The 16,654-nt window shown below is 41.4% G+C and overlaps 1 protein-coding gene and 1 long non-coding RNA gene across 2 annotated transcripts in view; one reads left to right on the forward strand and one right to left on the reverse strand.

The window, feature by feature from the left end:
* Positions 1-16,654, forward strand: part of HTR4 (5-hydroxytryptamine receptor 4) — a 148,521-nt gene that overhangs the window by 95,965 nt on the left and 35,902 nt on the right. The window contains exon 4 of the mRNA XM_029943100.1: positions 1,014-1,214. Within this exon, the coding sequence (XP_029798960.1) occupies positions 1,014-1,214 (201 nt within the window). The remainder of the gene's footprint in view (positions 1-1,013; positions 1,215-16,654) is intronic.
* Positions 12,219-15,973, reverse strand: LOC115294985. The gene is made up of 3 exons (XR_003910247.1): positions 15,847-15,973; positions 13,866-13,979; positions 12,219-12,527 (listed from the first exon to the last, which is right to left on the reverse strand). It is a non-coding gene; the product is annotated as an uncharacterized LOC115294985 (long non-coding RNA).

Genomic DNA, 16,654 nt, shown 5'->3' on the forward strand with positions numbered 1-16,654 from the left:
CACACACACATACATATATATATATAGTCATTGAGAGCATATCTAATCTAACCTCCCCACTTTATTGGTGGTTCAGAGAGGGGCAACTGCCCAGTGACTGATGTGGATTTAAACCTGTATCTTCTGCTCTTTCTACTTCATCAGTCTCAACCCAGCTGCTGTTAAAATCACCTGAAGACCTTTTGAAAATTGCTGATATGTACCATAATTATGTCCCATGCAGTATCTGGAACCTACTTATTGTAAATAATTATTCATTGTTCATCTGAAATTGAAACTTAACTCAGAGGCCTCTATTGTATCTGACAACCTTGGGGCAGGGTGTTAATCACCCAAAGTCTCTGAACTAACTGATCTGGAGAGAGACCTGGGCATCAATATTTATAAAAATTCACCACGTGATTCTGGTGTTGAGCGTGGATTGAGAGCCACCAGGTCATAAAATGGGGTAAAAAATACAGTCCTGCCTTATCTATGGCCTTCCTTTCTAAACAAGGTGGGCACTAACCCACTTATGATGCAAAGGAAATGTAAAAGCTCAGTGCTGGCCCGTGTCACAACTGTGAGGCACACAACAGTCTGTCAAAGAGTGGAAAGCAGTGGAATTTGACACTATTTGTTAAGAGGGTGCCTTGGGAGCGTCCCCCGAGAATAACCAAACAGGCCAGAAGGGAAAGGCAGGTAGGGAGAAAGGGAAGCCTGTGTAGAGGCCCTAGGGAGGAGCGCCATGCTTCATGAACAGGGGCTCAAATCAGGCCACTGTGGCCGCAGGGAAGAAGATGAGAGGGATTTGGGTACAAGGGGGTCTGGAGATATCAGGGATGGCTGGACCACGCATGCTGCATAACAGAGGGGGAAAGAGAATTTCACAGAATGCATTGCTTGCTTGACTTTCCTTTGTCTCTCTCTTCTTTCTTTGTCTCCCACTCCTCATTTCTTCCCTCCTGCCCCTTTCTCCCACCTTTTCCTTTGTCTCTCCCCCTGCCTTCTCCCTTATACTTTTTTTCTCACAGGAAGATAAAAACCAATTATTTCATCGTATCCCTCGCCTTTGCGGATCTGCTGGTCTCAGTGCTGGTGATGCCCTTTGGTGCCATCGAGCTGGTTCAAGACATCTGGATTTATGGGGAGATGTTCTGCCTGATCCGGACATCTCTAGACGTCCTGCTCACGACAGCATCGATTTTTCACCTGTGCTGCATTTCTCTGGACAGGTAAGGACAGAGCCGTGTGAAAGGAGAGCTCCGTGCTGGGGACAAGGACCTAATGGCTATTGGGCCACACCTTTCTTCCTTCCCTAATTCATTAGAAGTGAAGAATCTCAGAGAGATAAATCTGGTTACTCTCCAGTCTTTGCAGAGGGCTCCTTTTAGTCAGGCCCTCCCTAAGGTCCCGCAGACATAGAGGTTTGTAAGGCTTAGAACACAGTTGGGACGCCTGGGTGGCTCAGTCGGTTAAGCATCCATCTTCGGCTCAGGTCATGATCTCACAGTTTGAGTTTGAGCCTCGCGTCGGGCTCTGTTCTGACAGCTCAGCGCCTGGAGCCTGCTTCAGATTCTGTGTCTCCCTCTCTCTCTGCCCCTTCCCCGCTTGTGCTTGGTCTCTCTCTGTCTCTCAAAAATAAATAAATGTAAAAAAAATTTTTTTTAAAGAACACAATCTAGAGAGTGACAGGTACTGGCGATCAGTTTAGGGTAGAGCTCTAAATTTATGCTGATGTCATGAACAAACTCCGAGGGAGCAAGAAGTAATGTGCTTGCCCAGTAGGCAGCCAGTGTGGTTCAGAATGACAGTTTGTATGTTCAAACATGACTTCCTCCCCCAGTGTGTCCATATCATAGTTTTTTTATGCATATTTAGGTGTGTGCATGCAACTGTGGAGAATCTTTTCCAGAAAGCCAAAGATGATTTAAAATCCCCCATAATGATTTGTTTGGGGGATGCACGGCTAACATTTAATTCCTTTGCATAATTTTATTTTTTGGCTTCACAATTGACTTCAGGAGGCCTGATGATTTCCATCGTTGCCTTATTTGTTTGAGATGTACACTAATCAGTGGTATTTGGGCTTTTTGTTTTCTAATTCCTGCTCATTTGTATTCAGTCATAAAAGTAGAAAGCAGTTTCAAGGTCAGCTGATTACAGGATCATAGGCCACCATCTTGATACTGGTATTGTAGGGATAGTTCCCAAATTCTGATAACATGTGCCAGTAACTTGTGATCAGAATTCCCAAGGGGCAGGCCTTTCCTATCTCTGGAGGAGTCCAACTGACTCGGTTACTCTTCCAGTCTAGGGTTAGGTCACTGTTTCTTTAACTGTGGAATAGGAAAAGCATTTGACTAAAATTAGAGATTTTGATGTATCTAAAATAAATGTCTTTAAACACTAAAATCAGAGTCTGTCCAGAGAATTACTGACACTGGAGAAGGTCATGATGGCCTGAAAGCAGCTGTGGCAACAGTGGATTCATCTCCTGCCCTGTGGGACAGGTGCTTCTTGATTGGAATGGCAGGTGTAATGGCCTGCTCTATTTAAACTGTGCAAATTCTTTCTCTCTCTTGCTCTGCCAAGAACATAGAGTTGAATATGCTTAAATTAAATGCCCATCTAATGAGACTCTATAGCTACAAATAGTGACATTGGTAAAACTGAACCTTTCGTTGGCAAACAGACCCAAAGCATGTCATAGTTTGAAACTTGTTTTTATTAGCTTGTTGACAACAGTCCAACTTCAGTACATGAGACACTTTAAGACAGTCACTATATATTGTATTAAAGTTCACATGAGAAGAAATAAAGTGTAAGGGAGTAGAAAATACATGGAAATCTTGCAGGGTAGCTTATATGTGATCATTGCCCAACTGAGTGCTGAGACTAAAAGTATTATAGGAACTTGGAGAAGGCAAAGCTGAGGTGATCGTGAAACATGGAGGTAACCTTGAGTTTTGGATAAAAGCAAGGGGAAGAAAATGAGCAGAATAGAGAGTGTAGAATGGAGGGACATAGAGAATCATCTTCCTAGTATGGACAATTGACTCTGAGTGGCCCTGAGAGAGGGACTGAAGGTTCCCTAGGAAGATTTGGCTTCAGAGTTCCAGATGAACTATTGGGTGCTTTAGAAATCATGGAATTTTCCCTGAGAAGATGGCCTTTGTCATGAAGCAGTATGGTCTGGTCATGAAGAACCAACCATCTGCTTTAGAACTGAAGAGGTTTGGATTCAAACCCCAGCTCTGCCAATGTTTAGCTCTGAGAATGGTCTTAAGTTATTAAGCTTTTCTGAGTCTCTGTTTTCTCATCTCTAAAAGTGGGGGCAGTATCACCTGTTCTATAAGATTTCAGTTAGAATTAAGTTAGGTAGTCCATCAAAGGGGTAGTGTTGGCCCCGCTTGGCACAGTATGCAATGCTAGTGGATGTTAATTTTAGTTCCCTGCGACTATCCATGCATCTCACGATCTTTCTTACCAAACTTGGACCTCTTCAGTGAATAGCTGTTCCAGCAACTGCACCGTCCAGAAATCAGGTAGTTATGCTTAATTCATTCTTTCCTTATCCATTGCATTTAACCAAAAGTTCTACTGACTAATGCCATGTCTTACATGTGCCGCTTCAGCAACCGCTGGATTGTTCTCCCCACATCTACTTTATCCTCCTCCCACCTGCTCACCTTTTACAAGATCTCATAGCCAGAGTCAACCATGCAACTCTGAGCTCATTGTTCCTTTGCTTACAACCCTTCAATGGCTATTTACTGCACTGAAGATCAAGACCAGACTCCTTGGCCCGTAGAGTTTAGTGCCATCTGTTCCCTGTCTGTGTCCCCAACCTCACTCGATGCCCTTCACCAGCCTTACCCCCTGGGCTGCAAGCTGTCTTTGCCTTCTTTCTCTCTTCTTGGCTCCTCTTTCAACCTGGAAACTACTTTGTCCCCTTTTCTCTTGCATATCTTTCAGACTTTAGCTCAGTCCTTTCCTCCTTCTGGAAGCTCTCCCTGACCCCATCAAACTGATTCTTAGTAGTAAAATGTAGTGCAATGGTGATTAAAATCTATTCCTTTTGTATTTTTGCATTTATACTCTTTTATTGAAGTATAAGTAACATGCTGTGATATATTACTTTCATGTGTACATATAATGCTTCAACAATTCTATGTATTATTTAATGCTCACTGTGATAAGTATAGTGACCATCTGTCACCACACAATGTTATTACAATCTTATTGACTACATTCCCTATGCTGTACTTCTCATCTCTGTGATTTATTCATTTTGCAACTGGAAGTTTTTACCTATTATTCCTCTTTATCTATTTCACCCATCCCCCTACCTCCCCTCGGGCAACCCCCAGTTTGTTCTCTATATTTAAGAATGGGGCGGGGAATGACTCTTTTTTTTTTTGTCGTGTTTGTTCATTTGTTTCTTATATTCCACATATGAATGGAATCATATGTCTCTACCTCCTCCAAGAGGAAAAAGTGCAAAAATATGAGTAAGGACAAGGTCCTCACCCTCATGGAACTGATGTTTTAATGGGGAAATTAACAATTAACCAAGAATTACATAAATAATGATTTAGGCATTGGTAAACACTATCCAACAAATGGAGTGTTCAGTACACTCTTTTTTTGAGGAAATCTTCTCAAAAATTCTTTTTGAGCTTCCATTAGTTCCATTTCCTTCTTCAATAGTGGACATCAAAAACTCTGATACCATAAATAAGATGGAGTCAGATGGTTTCATTGGGTTAGTTTCCCTCAGGGAGTCTGGGAAAGTTGCCAATTGTTTCTAGCATCTTCTGTCCCAAGAATGATATTCTCACTGGAATGGAAGGCCCACCCTGAACATGACAACACTACATCTTAGCCTGGAAGCATAAGCTTTTATTTATCACTTAGCTTCTGTTTTTGCTCTGTCCCTCCCAGCCTGACAGTTGGGCTGGGCCAGAGCACAGGGGGTATGTGTCAGTGGGGTGTGATGTCATTGTTCATCGTGTGATTCGGGTTAACTTGTTTGTCTTCCTCTCTGGAGTTACCATGAGTTTACAAGGATTAGTGATTTCAAGTAGTGCTTCTAAGGCAAAAACACTCACTGTGATTCATGATTCCTCCTGGATGGCAGACCCTTGGATCAAAGCAAGAAGCAAGACTCCATTAATATTATAAAACCCTTTTTTCCCAACCACAGTGCTCCATCCACTGTGCTTTCTGGTGCTTTGAGACTTGAATCCAATTAATGAAAGTTTATTGGCTCATTAAAAATAATTTCCAAAGCATAATTAAACTACATGCATCATATAGTATGGGTCATGGGAGACCAGAAAACTGCATTAAAAACATTATAGTACCATTGATTATTTGGAATCCAAGGTTCTGTGGTGAATGAAAACCAACCAAGTATCTGTAATAGAGGTCTGGTTTTAATCAGCCACTAAAAACCAGGAGAAATAGTTATGTGTGTTGTCCTAGAATGATATCACTGGTGTGTTATTTGGGGGGGAAAGCAACTGTCAGGTTTTAATGTTTTAGAATGATCCCACTTTGGAAAATAAATATAGAGATCTTTGTATTTAGGTATAGTGAATGTGTGTGTGTGTGTGTGTGTGTGTGTGTGTGTGTGTGTGTGTGAGACAGAGAGAGAGAGAGAGAGAGAGAGAGAGAGAGAGAGAGAGAGAGAGAGAGAAAGAGAGAGAGAGACTATGAATGAAATTGCACCAAACCATCAACAATGGTTATATGCAGGGTAGTTGAAAATAGTCCTGGCTAGACTAAGTCATTGGGTAGATTGGGGATGGAAGCCATCACTTTTACTAACTTCTAAAATATATGTTTTAAACTTTATTCTTCCCTTTGCTAAAAATTGACACTTCTTGAGCACAGGAGTGTCCAAGATAACCTTTGGCTAAAAGTGCTTCTAGACCAGCACATTCTCCAGTCACTGAGAACTTTCTAACTTTAGTGTTAGGTGTTTCCTTTGAGATCTGAGCTAGGCAGAGAGCATAGAAGTCTTTCTGACCAACATGTCCTCTCTACTTTCTCACAAAATTCCCTGAATTTTTTCCCCCTGTAGGAGCCCTCACCATCTCCTCCCACTGACCCTCACATTCATCTTCCTTGGCCCCACCCCCCATTCATGACCTTGTGTCTCATCCATTTCAAGCAGTCTCTTTTCTAATAATCACAGATTTTAAAAAATCTGTATTAACGTGTATTTATTGTTGAGACAGAGAGAGAGGGACAGACATGGGCAGAGCACAAGCAGGGGAGGGGCAGAGAGAGAAAGAAACACAGAATCTGAAGCAGGCACCAGGCTCTGAGCTGTCAACACAGAGCCTGACACAGGGCTCGAATTCATAAACTGTAAGATAGTGACTTGAGCTGAAGTGGAACACTTAACCAACCCGGGCACCACCCATCACAGTTTTTAATGAGCATGACAATAATACCTGAGCATTGCGAACAAAAGTGCCATCAGTTTACAAGCAGAACATAAAAATGTCTCTGCTCTCCCTCTGCACCTCCACAGCTGTATCCCTTACAGGTACTACTGTAAACAGTAGCTCTCTGCAAATTCCAGTCATTTGATATGCAAGAAGCAGACTTCAGGGAGTATATTTTTAGTTTACTCAATTGGATTTATGTTTTAAATAAGCTTTTGAAAAGGGCTTTCCTTGTATACATCCCAATGAATTGCCTGAATGTAGTGTTTTGACCAACTCACTTCTCAGATGATATATTATTAAGGTCTTTTTCAGCAGCACATGATGGAAAATAAATTGATTGGTTCAATTAGCTGAAAAGTCTGGCCTCAGACACGGATGTCTACAGGATTTGAAGAATGCCATCTAGGCTCACTCTCTCTCGGTCTCTGTCTCTCTCTCTCCCTTGTCTCTATCTTTTCTTCTTTCTTCTCTGTGTCCCATTTCTGTGAGTCTGTCTCTGTCTCTGTTTTCTCTTTCTCTGTTCCTCTCTTTATAGCTGTCCTCTTTGTCCCTCTGCTGTTTTCTTGTTGGATTCAGTCTCAGGCTGGGCTTAGTTAAGTGAGTCTTTAAACCATCCTTAACTCATGAATTCACAGGAGGAGAAACCTAAATGCTCTCTCTCATGGAAGAATTTGGGCGGGCTTTGTTTGAGTCACTCCTTCCTTGTCCAATCACCATGCATGGTGAGATGACACATCATGGTGGCTGGGCAGAGGTGAGGCACCGTGACTGTCAGCTTTACCGAAGGCTTACGGCATGGGAGAATGGCGGTTCCCTCCTGAAGAAGGATGTTGGGCAGACAAGAACAGCAGAGATCAACTTCTTTTAAGCTGGCTGAGAGACCTTCAGATATCTTTATTGGGCCTCCAAAACACGACAAATGTCTGTTCTTCCCAATTCTTCTTGTATTAGGCCAAACATCCCTAGATCCTTCCACTGGCTTCATATGCCATACTTTTTAGACTTTTAACCACTCTGATCCCTTTTCCCTAATCAGTACTATACTCTGTCCTATATTTGGCATCAAATGCAACACCCTTTGAAATGTTTCACTTCACTGAGGATGCCATTCTCTATGGGATTGCAAGATGTCCTCGTTGATACGTTCAACCAAATTGCCACCCTCTGTCTGGCAACACAAGAACTTGATGTGTATTATCTGCAAAACTCTTCCAACGATTTGTCAGTCACAGATTTTCTTTTAAAAGGTTTAGTTGTTAAACATACGATTCTGACTCAAAGGTCACATATTTCATCCTGTGCCAGAGCTAAGCGTGTCTGCGCTTCTTAATGATCTTCCTACGGCACCACTCAGTTTTGTAATGTATACACGAAAAGTGTCTGCCATTGTGAACTTGTGTCACGCAATTACATCTGTTTTCCCAATGGGATTGAAATGTGTTTCTTCAAAGAAGGCATACTATGCTTCCCTTTCTCACATACTCTTAGAGGCTAAGTTCATGCTTTGTACATAATAGTAATATTTGTTGAGTTGAATCTCATGCATGGGATATGAATTCTTATTTTTATATTCATTTCATTAAATATGTATTGAGTACTTAACTAATTGCCAGGAGCTGAGCAGAGCAGTAGAGGTGCAGAGGTGAGCAACCAGAGAAGCTCTGAATCATAGAGCTTTTAGTCTAGTGGGGAACAGGCAGTAAATAGGTAATTATAATAAAATTGGTGGCCATTGAAATCAAATAAAAGTCATAGGAGCTATTGGAGGATGTGGCCTCCAAAGCAGAGGAAGCTCTGGGAGATAGTAACAGGAGGCTGGGATGTGTGGGTTATGCAAATGTCAGTAGGTAAAGGTGAAGAAGGGGAGGCATCTTTTGGAAGGAAGGTTCCAGAAAATGGCATGTGCAAAGCCCTAAAGGGTTTTCAGTGACACCTTATCAGCCATAGGCTAAATTCTTATCTTGTCTTTTAGTGTTTCCCCTAGCTTATTCTCAGTCTGTTTTTTTTTTAATATATATATAGTTTGTCAAATTGGTTTCCATATAACACCCAGTGCTCTTCCCCACAAATGCCCTCCATCATCACCACCACCTCTTTTCCCCCCTCCCCCTTCCCCTTCAATCCTCAGTTCATTTTCAGTATTCAATAGTTTCTCGGGTTTTACATCCCTCTCTCTCCCCAACTCTCTTTCCCTCTTCCCCTCCCCCTGGTCCTCCGTTAGGTTTCTTCTGTTCTCCTGTTAGACCTATGAATGCAAACATGTGGTATCTGTCCTCTGCTTGACTTCTTTCACTCAGCATGACACCCTCAAGGTCCATCCACGTTGCTACAAATGGACAGATTCCATTCTTTCTCATTGCCATGTAATACTCCATTGTATATATATACCACATCTTATTGATCCATTCATCAGGTGATGGACATTTAGGCTCTTTCCATGTTTTGGCTATTGTTGACAGTGCTGCTATGAACATTGGGGTACATTGCCCCTATGCATTAGCACTTCTGTATCCCTTGGGTAAATCCCTAGCAGTGCTATTGCTGGGTCATAAGGGAGTTCTATGGATAGATTTTGAGGAATCTCCACACTGTTTTCCAGAGCAGCTGCACCAGCTTACACCAACAGTGTAGGAGGGTGCCCGTCTCTCCACACCCTCACCAGCATATATAGTCTCTTGATTTGTTCATTTTAGCCACTCTGGCGTGAGGTGGTATCTCAGTGTGGTTTTGATTTGTATTTCCCTGATGATGAGTGATGTTGAGCATCATTTCATGTGCCTGTAGGCCATCTGGATGTCTTCTTTGGAGAAGTGTCTGTTTATGTCTTCTGTCCATTTCTTCACTGGGTTATTTGTTTTTTGGGTGTGGAGTTTGGTGAGTTCCTGGTAGATTTTGGATACTAGCCCTTTATCTGATATGTCATTTGCAACTATATTTTCCCATTCTGTTGGTTGCCTATTCGTTTTCTTGATTGTATCCTTTGCAGTGCAGAAGCTTTGTATCTTGATGAGGTCCCAAGAGTTCAGTTTTGCTTTCATTTCCCTTGCCTTTGGAGATGTGTTGAGTAGGATATTGCTGCAGTTGAGGTCAAGGAGGTTGTTTCCTACTTTCTCCTCGAGGGTTTTGATGGTTTCCTGTCTCACATTCAGGTCCTTATGCCATTATGAGTTGATTTTTGTGTATGGTGTAAGAAAGTGATCTAGTTTCATTCTTCTGCATGTTGCTGTCCAGTTCTCCCAGCACCACCTGCTGAAGAGGCAGTCCTTTTTCCATCGGATACTCTTTCCTGCTTTGTCAAAAATTAATTGGCCATACATTTGTGGGCCCAGTTCTGGGTTCTCTATTCTATTCCTTTAGTCTATATGTCTGTTTTTGTGCCAATACCATACTGTCTTGATGATGACAGCTTTGTAGTAGAGGCTAAAGTCTGGGATTGGGATGCCTCCTGTTTTACTTTTCTTCTTCAATATGACTTTGGCTATCCAGGGTCTTTTGGGATTCCATACGAATTTGAGAATAGTTTGTTCTAGCTTTGAGAAGAATGTTGGTGCAATTTTGATGGGGATTGCATTGAATGTGTAGATTGCTTTGGGTAGTAATGACATTTTCACAATGTTTATTCTTCCTATCCATGTGCAGGGAATGTTTTTACATTTCTTGGTGTCTTCTTCAATCTCTTTCATAAGTTTTCTATAGTTTTCATCATATAGGTCTTTTATATCCTTGGTTAGGTTTGCTCCTAGGTATTTTATGGTTTTTCATGCAATCATGGATGTGGTCAGTTTCTTGATTTCTCTTTCCACTGCTTCATTATTGGTGTATAGGAATGCAACTGATTTCTGTACATTGTTTTGTACCCTGCAACTTAACTGAATTCATTGATCAGTTCTAGAAGGCATCTGGTGGAGTCTGCCGGGTATTCCATGTAGAGTATCATGTCATCTGTGAAAAGTGAAAGTTTGACTTCTTCTTTGCCAATTCTGATGCCTTTTATTTCCTTTTGCTGTGTGAATGCCGATGCTAGGACTTCCAGCACTATGTTAAACAACAGTGGTGAGAGTGGACACCCCTTTCATGTTCCTGATCTTAGGGGGAAAGCTCTCAGTTTTTCCCGATTGAGGATGATATTAGCTGTGGGCTTTTCATAAACTGCTTTTATAATGTTTAGGTAAGTTTCTTCTATTCTGACTTTCTCAAGGTTTTTGAACTCAGATCCAATCCATGAGTGATCTGTTATTCATATCCTGAGTCTGATATGTTTCCTCATAACCCTATGTTCTGCCTTGTCTTGAGTTCCTTATCTCTTCCTGATGAACACTCATCCTTCAGTATTCAGACAAAATGTGTTACTGTCTCCACCAACTGGCCAACGATTTGTTGTTTCTTCCTCTGAGTGCCCATAGAATGTTAAATATAAGCATAGCAATTTTCACTCATTTTAAAACATTGTGTAATGTTTGTTTGTTTGTTTATTTATTTTGAGAGAGAGAGAGAGAGAGAGACAGGGACTGAGCATGAGCGGGGGAGGGGCAGAGAGAGGCAGCACACAGAATCTGAAGCAGGTTCCAGGCTCCATGCTATAAGCACAGAACCCAATGCAGGGCTTGAACCCATGAGCCCAAAGATCATGACCCAGGCTGAGGTTGGATGCTGAACCCCCTGAGCCACCCAGGCGTCCCAGTTATCACTCATCTTAATAATTGGTTTATCTCCTTCTCACCCTGGACTATACACTCCTTAAGGGTCAGTCTTCAATTCACCTGTCCTCATGCTCTTTTGATTGGTCCACAGCAGCTTCTCCAAGCACATTTAGCTGATACTCCGAGATGTGACTTGTGGTTGTCTGGTCTGACTTTGGTGTTCATTTTTCTACCCTGCTAGAATACTCAATATAGCAAGTAGTTAGGAATGACACCTGGGATGCTAGACTGCCTGACCAGTTGCCAATTATGTAATCTTGAGAACTTATTTAAATTTTCTGGGTGTTATCTTCTCAGCTCTAATATTGTATTCATAGTACCTTCCTTTTGGAGTTCATGAAGAATATAACTGAGTGCATGCAAAGGAACATAAATCAAAGCATGGTACATAATAAGCATTCAATACATGTTAGCCACAGGTATTATTCCATTACTGTTTTCCTTTCCAAATATAAATTTGTACTGGTTGTTGTGGGTGCCTTCCCAGACACTGGTTGCTGTCTTTTTCTTCCTTTTATATGGCTGAGTGTCCTTGAAGATTAGACCCTCAGCCTTCCAGCACTAAGTATCTTCTTTTTTCCTTTGGAGAGCTCACCCATTCGATGACTTCACCTGCACCTCTGTTCTCACCCTTCCTGCAGTCCTGTTCCATTCTGGACTCTGGGGTCTTATCTCTACCTGCCTGTTTAGAACCTTGCCTTAAGCTTCTTTCTGTTTTCTGGAATCCAGTGTGCCCAAAGTGGAAATTTCCATCATAACCTAATATCCTCTTCTACATTGTACATCAAAGGCACATCTATTAGTCATCTTTTGGTCATTTAAATGCAATTCTTTGAGGTCATCTCTTCCTTATCCAACATGACCAGCGGAATGCCAAATCATAGGTGCATTTTCATTAATATCTTTCAAATCCATCTTCCTCCTCTACACTCCTTTTCTCCCACCCCATTCCTTGATTGCTGCAGTAGATTTTTAGTTACTATTCCTGTATGTTATCTTATTTATCAGAGGCCTCTTTAAATTTATTTAAATATATTTACATATTTCCATGTGTCCTTAGCTCAAAAAGCTTCTAGGGCACACATATTATCTGTCTTCTTCCTGAAGAGGGTTGCTTTTGTCTAACCCTGACCATTCATCAGGATTACCAGGGCACAGACTTTGGTGGATGTGGGTTTGAGTCCCAGTTTTACTGCATCCTGGCTGTATGGTATTAGGCAGGTGGATTGAACTCCCTGGGCCTCCATTTCCTCATATTTACAATGGGGATAATGAGAGCGTCCTTGCAGAGTTGCTATAGGAATGAGACATAGTCTAGAATACACTTCTTGTTGCACAGTGTGTCCTCAGTACTGGGTGACATGTATAATATGAATAGTAGGAGCTGTAGCAGAGAGAAGAAACGGTTAGAATACAACTGGAGATGTGCGGTGTCACAGACATGAAAAAAGTACTGTGCAGAACCAGGGCAGAGATGGGCAGCCAACTCACGTCTCTGACAGAAGGGAGTCTCCCCATATTCCCTTGCCCCCATAAAATTTTCTTCCTGGAACCCAAAGTTTCCCCTCTGCTTTCAGCCTCCCTTATGTCCCTGGTGCCTGATGAATACCCCTGCTGGGGTCTTCTTCACTGACCCTTGAAGTGACTGGCAGCTTGCCAAGCCCCTTGGGAAACAGAAGGAAAGTGCTTTAGCTTTTTCTTGAAGCTGCTGCTGTTTCTACACCACTTCAAAGGGGAACCAGAGCAAGTGAAATATAACAAAACCAGTTACCACGAGGAAAAAGATAAATCTCTTCATCCAGAGGTCTGCTACAAAACGCGGCTAGATCCCTTACTGGAGGGAAGACTACTACCCAGCCAATGAACTTCCACAGTCACACCAGACTGTATATTACCTGTTTATTTCAGTTGTACTTATCTATGGGTATATAACATCTACACCAAAACTTAATGGCTTAAAAAACACGGTACTATTATCAGACCTCACAATTCTGTGCATCAGGAATCTGGGGTTGGCTAAAGTCACTTGATGGTGTTTAGTTGGAGACAGGACTAGCCTGGAGGGTCCAAGGCAATTTATCATATATGATGGCACCTTGGCAGGGTCATCTGGAAAACCAGGCTGAGCTGGGCTCTTGTCCTTGTCCAGGTGGTCTCAGGTTTCTATACATGATCTCATGTTCAGACATGTTTGATTTTTCACATGATAGCCCATGGTTTTGAGAAACCAAGAGCCCTCTTAAAAATGAGTCTCAGGACTGGCATACAACACTTCTAATGTATTCTCGGTCAAGCAGTCACAAGAGAGCCCAGCATGGGGCTCTGGATGGGAAGCATGTCAAAGAATTTGTGGCCATGTTTAATCCAACACAACTACAGCTTCTTAAGCTGAGATGTAATTAACTCCCCTTTTACACATAAGAAAACAGACACCCCAAAACACCACGTGGTTTGTCAAATGTTGGAAGGAATATCCCTGAAAGAATTGATACCAAAACTGATTGTCTTGCTGAAGACAAAATGCCCTTGTAAGTAGTAAATTTACTGATTTAGTGGAGCTCCTTATCCCCTTAGTCCTAAGTTCTGAAGACCATTAGCTTGTGCTTTATGAATTAGGAATTGTGGGGGGAGGACCGGCTGGAGGGGAGGTAATCTGTGGTGAAAGATTTGTTTTCCTGATTCCATTTCAATATTTGGGTCTTAGCAGCCAGATGGTACTTACATCTCTTCTCTCCTGCGGTTGACATTTCTTTCTTTAGTTAATCTTGATTGGAGATTTGGTCTCACTGACCATCTAAGATGTCCTTTTCAATCATTTCAGGTAGGATAGCAGAGCCTGGATTACATCCATAAGAGGATACTACACAAAATCAACTTCATGGCTTGCAACCAATATGGTCTCAATGCTTCCATTCACCTTTAGGGACCAACTCATTCACCATGTTATTATTAGGAGAAATGTTGAACAAGATGACTTCCATTTTATTTGTTAAATAATTTAGAGCCCCTGGTTCCAGAATGTATTTGAATCTATTTGAATTCATATATATAATATATATTTCCTCCATTTTTACTCATATATAAGTAAATATAGTAACTACTATTTATTAAGCATTATGTGCCAAGAAGTTTCCATATTGAACATTATCTCATCAGTTCTCACTGGCAATCAGTGAGGTGGACATAATGATACCCACATTGCATATAAGGAAACTGGATCCTGGAGAAATCACATAACTAATCTTGAGACTGCAGAGCTAATAAATGGTTAAGGCAGGAAGATGTGATACTCATATAAAGACATAACATTGACTGCTAACATCTCCTCTAATTCTGAGAATCTAAGGTTCCACATTATTCTCCTAGCTCCTCCTGCTTTCCCTGTGGTGGGATGGCAGGAATTGAGGAGGAAGACTTTTCCTTAATTGTAGGATGAGTGGGGAAGAGATTAACATGGAGCTTAAAATACATGACTGACTTCTAAGAGTTGTCAAAGTAAATTGTGTCCCCAGAGACATTTAAAGGCAATGTGATCACACTTTTACACATGGCTGCAATTGGGGATGCTGGTGGCTGGTCTGCCAAAGGGGACTTTAATGGAGTTTTATAAGCACTAGTATTGAAATGTTTTGCATAAGACGTTTCTTTGCAGATATCCATGCCACATCTTAGTTAATCCTGGCAACCTGGAACCTCACTTATCATTTGAACATTCATTTAGCCACTTTGTAAAAGTCTTTTAGTTAAAGAAGAACAGGACTTGTCCAATGGAAGCCTAGGGAACAGACCTTGCAGATAAATCTATTCCTGTGATGAGACAAAATCACTTTCTCTCATGAACCCTGTCCACCTGGCTTGGGAACCAACAACCCTTTTCCTTGAATTTGTTGATATTCAGCTTCTTTAGTAGAACATGAAGCAGTGTTGATTGCAATGGACATTTTCCTGTTTAGAGAACTTTTGGACATTTCCTAGTTCAAAAAACTTGCTAGACTCATCCCAGCATAGCATTCAAAAACCTCTGAGACAACGGTTCTCAAGTCCCCAAACCACCAGCAGCAGTGTCACCCAGCAACAATAACAGAAATACAAACTCATGGGCTCCGTTCCAGATCTTCCAGGACCTGTATTTCAGCAACCCCTCCAGGTGATTCCATTGCATGCTATAGGTTGAGAACCACTGCCCCTGGGCTGGCCTTTTTAGACATATTTTGTTCTATTTTCTTAAAATACTCTGTGGCCCAGCTGACTTGTACTATTTTTGTTTATATGCCTATGTGGATACATGGATATATATATATATGTGGATTTATTTTATATATATATTTAATATTTATTTTATATATACACGCGCACACACACATATATATGTATGTGTGTGTATATATAATGATTATATAAGTATGTATATAATATCTGTCTCCTGGCCTTTGTCCATACTATTTATAGTACATGGATTACACTTTCTCCTCCACCATTCTTACTCAGTCTCTGATGTCCAACTTAAAAGACACTTACTGGAGAAAACTTTTCCATCCCTCTACTAAATATGATCTTTACATTCCCAAAACTTGGTCCCACATTGTAAAAGAATTTATTTTATTATTGATTCGACCCATCTGGGAGCATCTACTCTATCTGATAGCATTGTAGGAGGCATTGGAGATACAGTGGTAAATAAGGCAAACATCTCTAGAACTTACAAAATCAGGTAAAGTAGACTTTTCTCTTCTCTTGTTCTAGATCATAGCTCTTTGAGGGGGTACAGATGCTGGGTATACCCTAGGCTGTATTCAGTTACGGTAAGTAGGGTGATAGGCAGTGCACTAGTCTTCTCTGGTCCATATAGAATGCATTGGAGTATTGTGCTCTCTGTGTGACATCCACAGCTAAGACATAATGGCACACTATTGCATATGCAGAAGACATGGAGCTCTTGCTATGTCACCTCTAAACCAGGGTTTCTCAACTTCAGCACTACGGATGCTGTAGTTAGATGATTCTTTATTGTGGAGTGGGGAGTTGTCTTGTCCATTTAAAGATGCTTAGCATCTCTGACCTCTACCTGCTGGGTGGCAAAAGCACCACCATTTCCAGTCGACAACAACGGATGTCTCCAGCCATTGCCAAACAACTCTTGGTGAGCAAAATCAACCTGGGTTGAATATAACTGGGAATATTTTTCCTGCACAAAGATTTCAGAAGGAGGGAAAATCTCTTTTCAGTTGTCCATAGGACCATGATGCAGAGAATGAATTAGACATGGAAATTTTTAATTGAGCCAAAGGGTAACACCGGAAGTTATATAGAATCAATTTTGGAAGAAACTTTCCTACCTTTAGAATAGCCTGAAGTTTAGAAAGTAGTGCCGTGGTGTTTGGTGAGTTCACAGTCCCTGTTGCCTTCAGGCTGGCTTGTATACATTTCTTTTTTTTTAAGAGAGAATTTAGGAATTTCAGGGTTCTGAAAGTTCTGAGATCCAGTGTTTGGACTGTTTCCAAAGTGGCTTTT

Source organism: Suricata suricatta, chromosome 6, assembly GCF_006229205.1.
Source record: "Suricata suricatta isolate VVHF042 chromosome 6, meerkat_22Aug2017_6uvM2_HiC, whole genome shotgun sequence".
In the NCBI taxonomy this organism is placed as follows: domain Eukaryota; kingdom Metazoa; phylum Chordata; class Mammalia; order Carnivora; family Herpestidae; genus Suricata; species Suricata suricatta.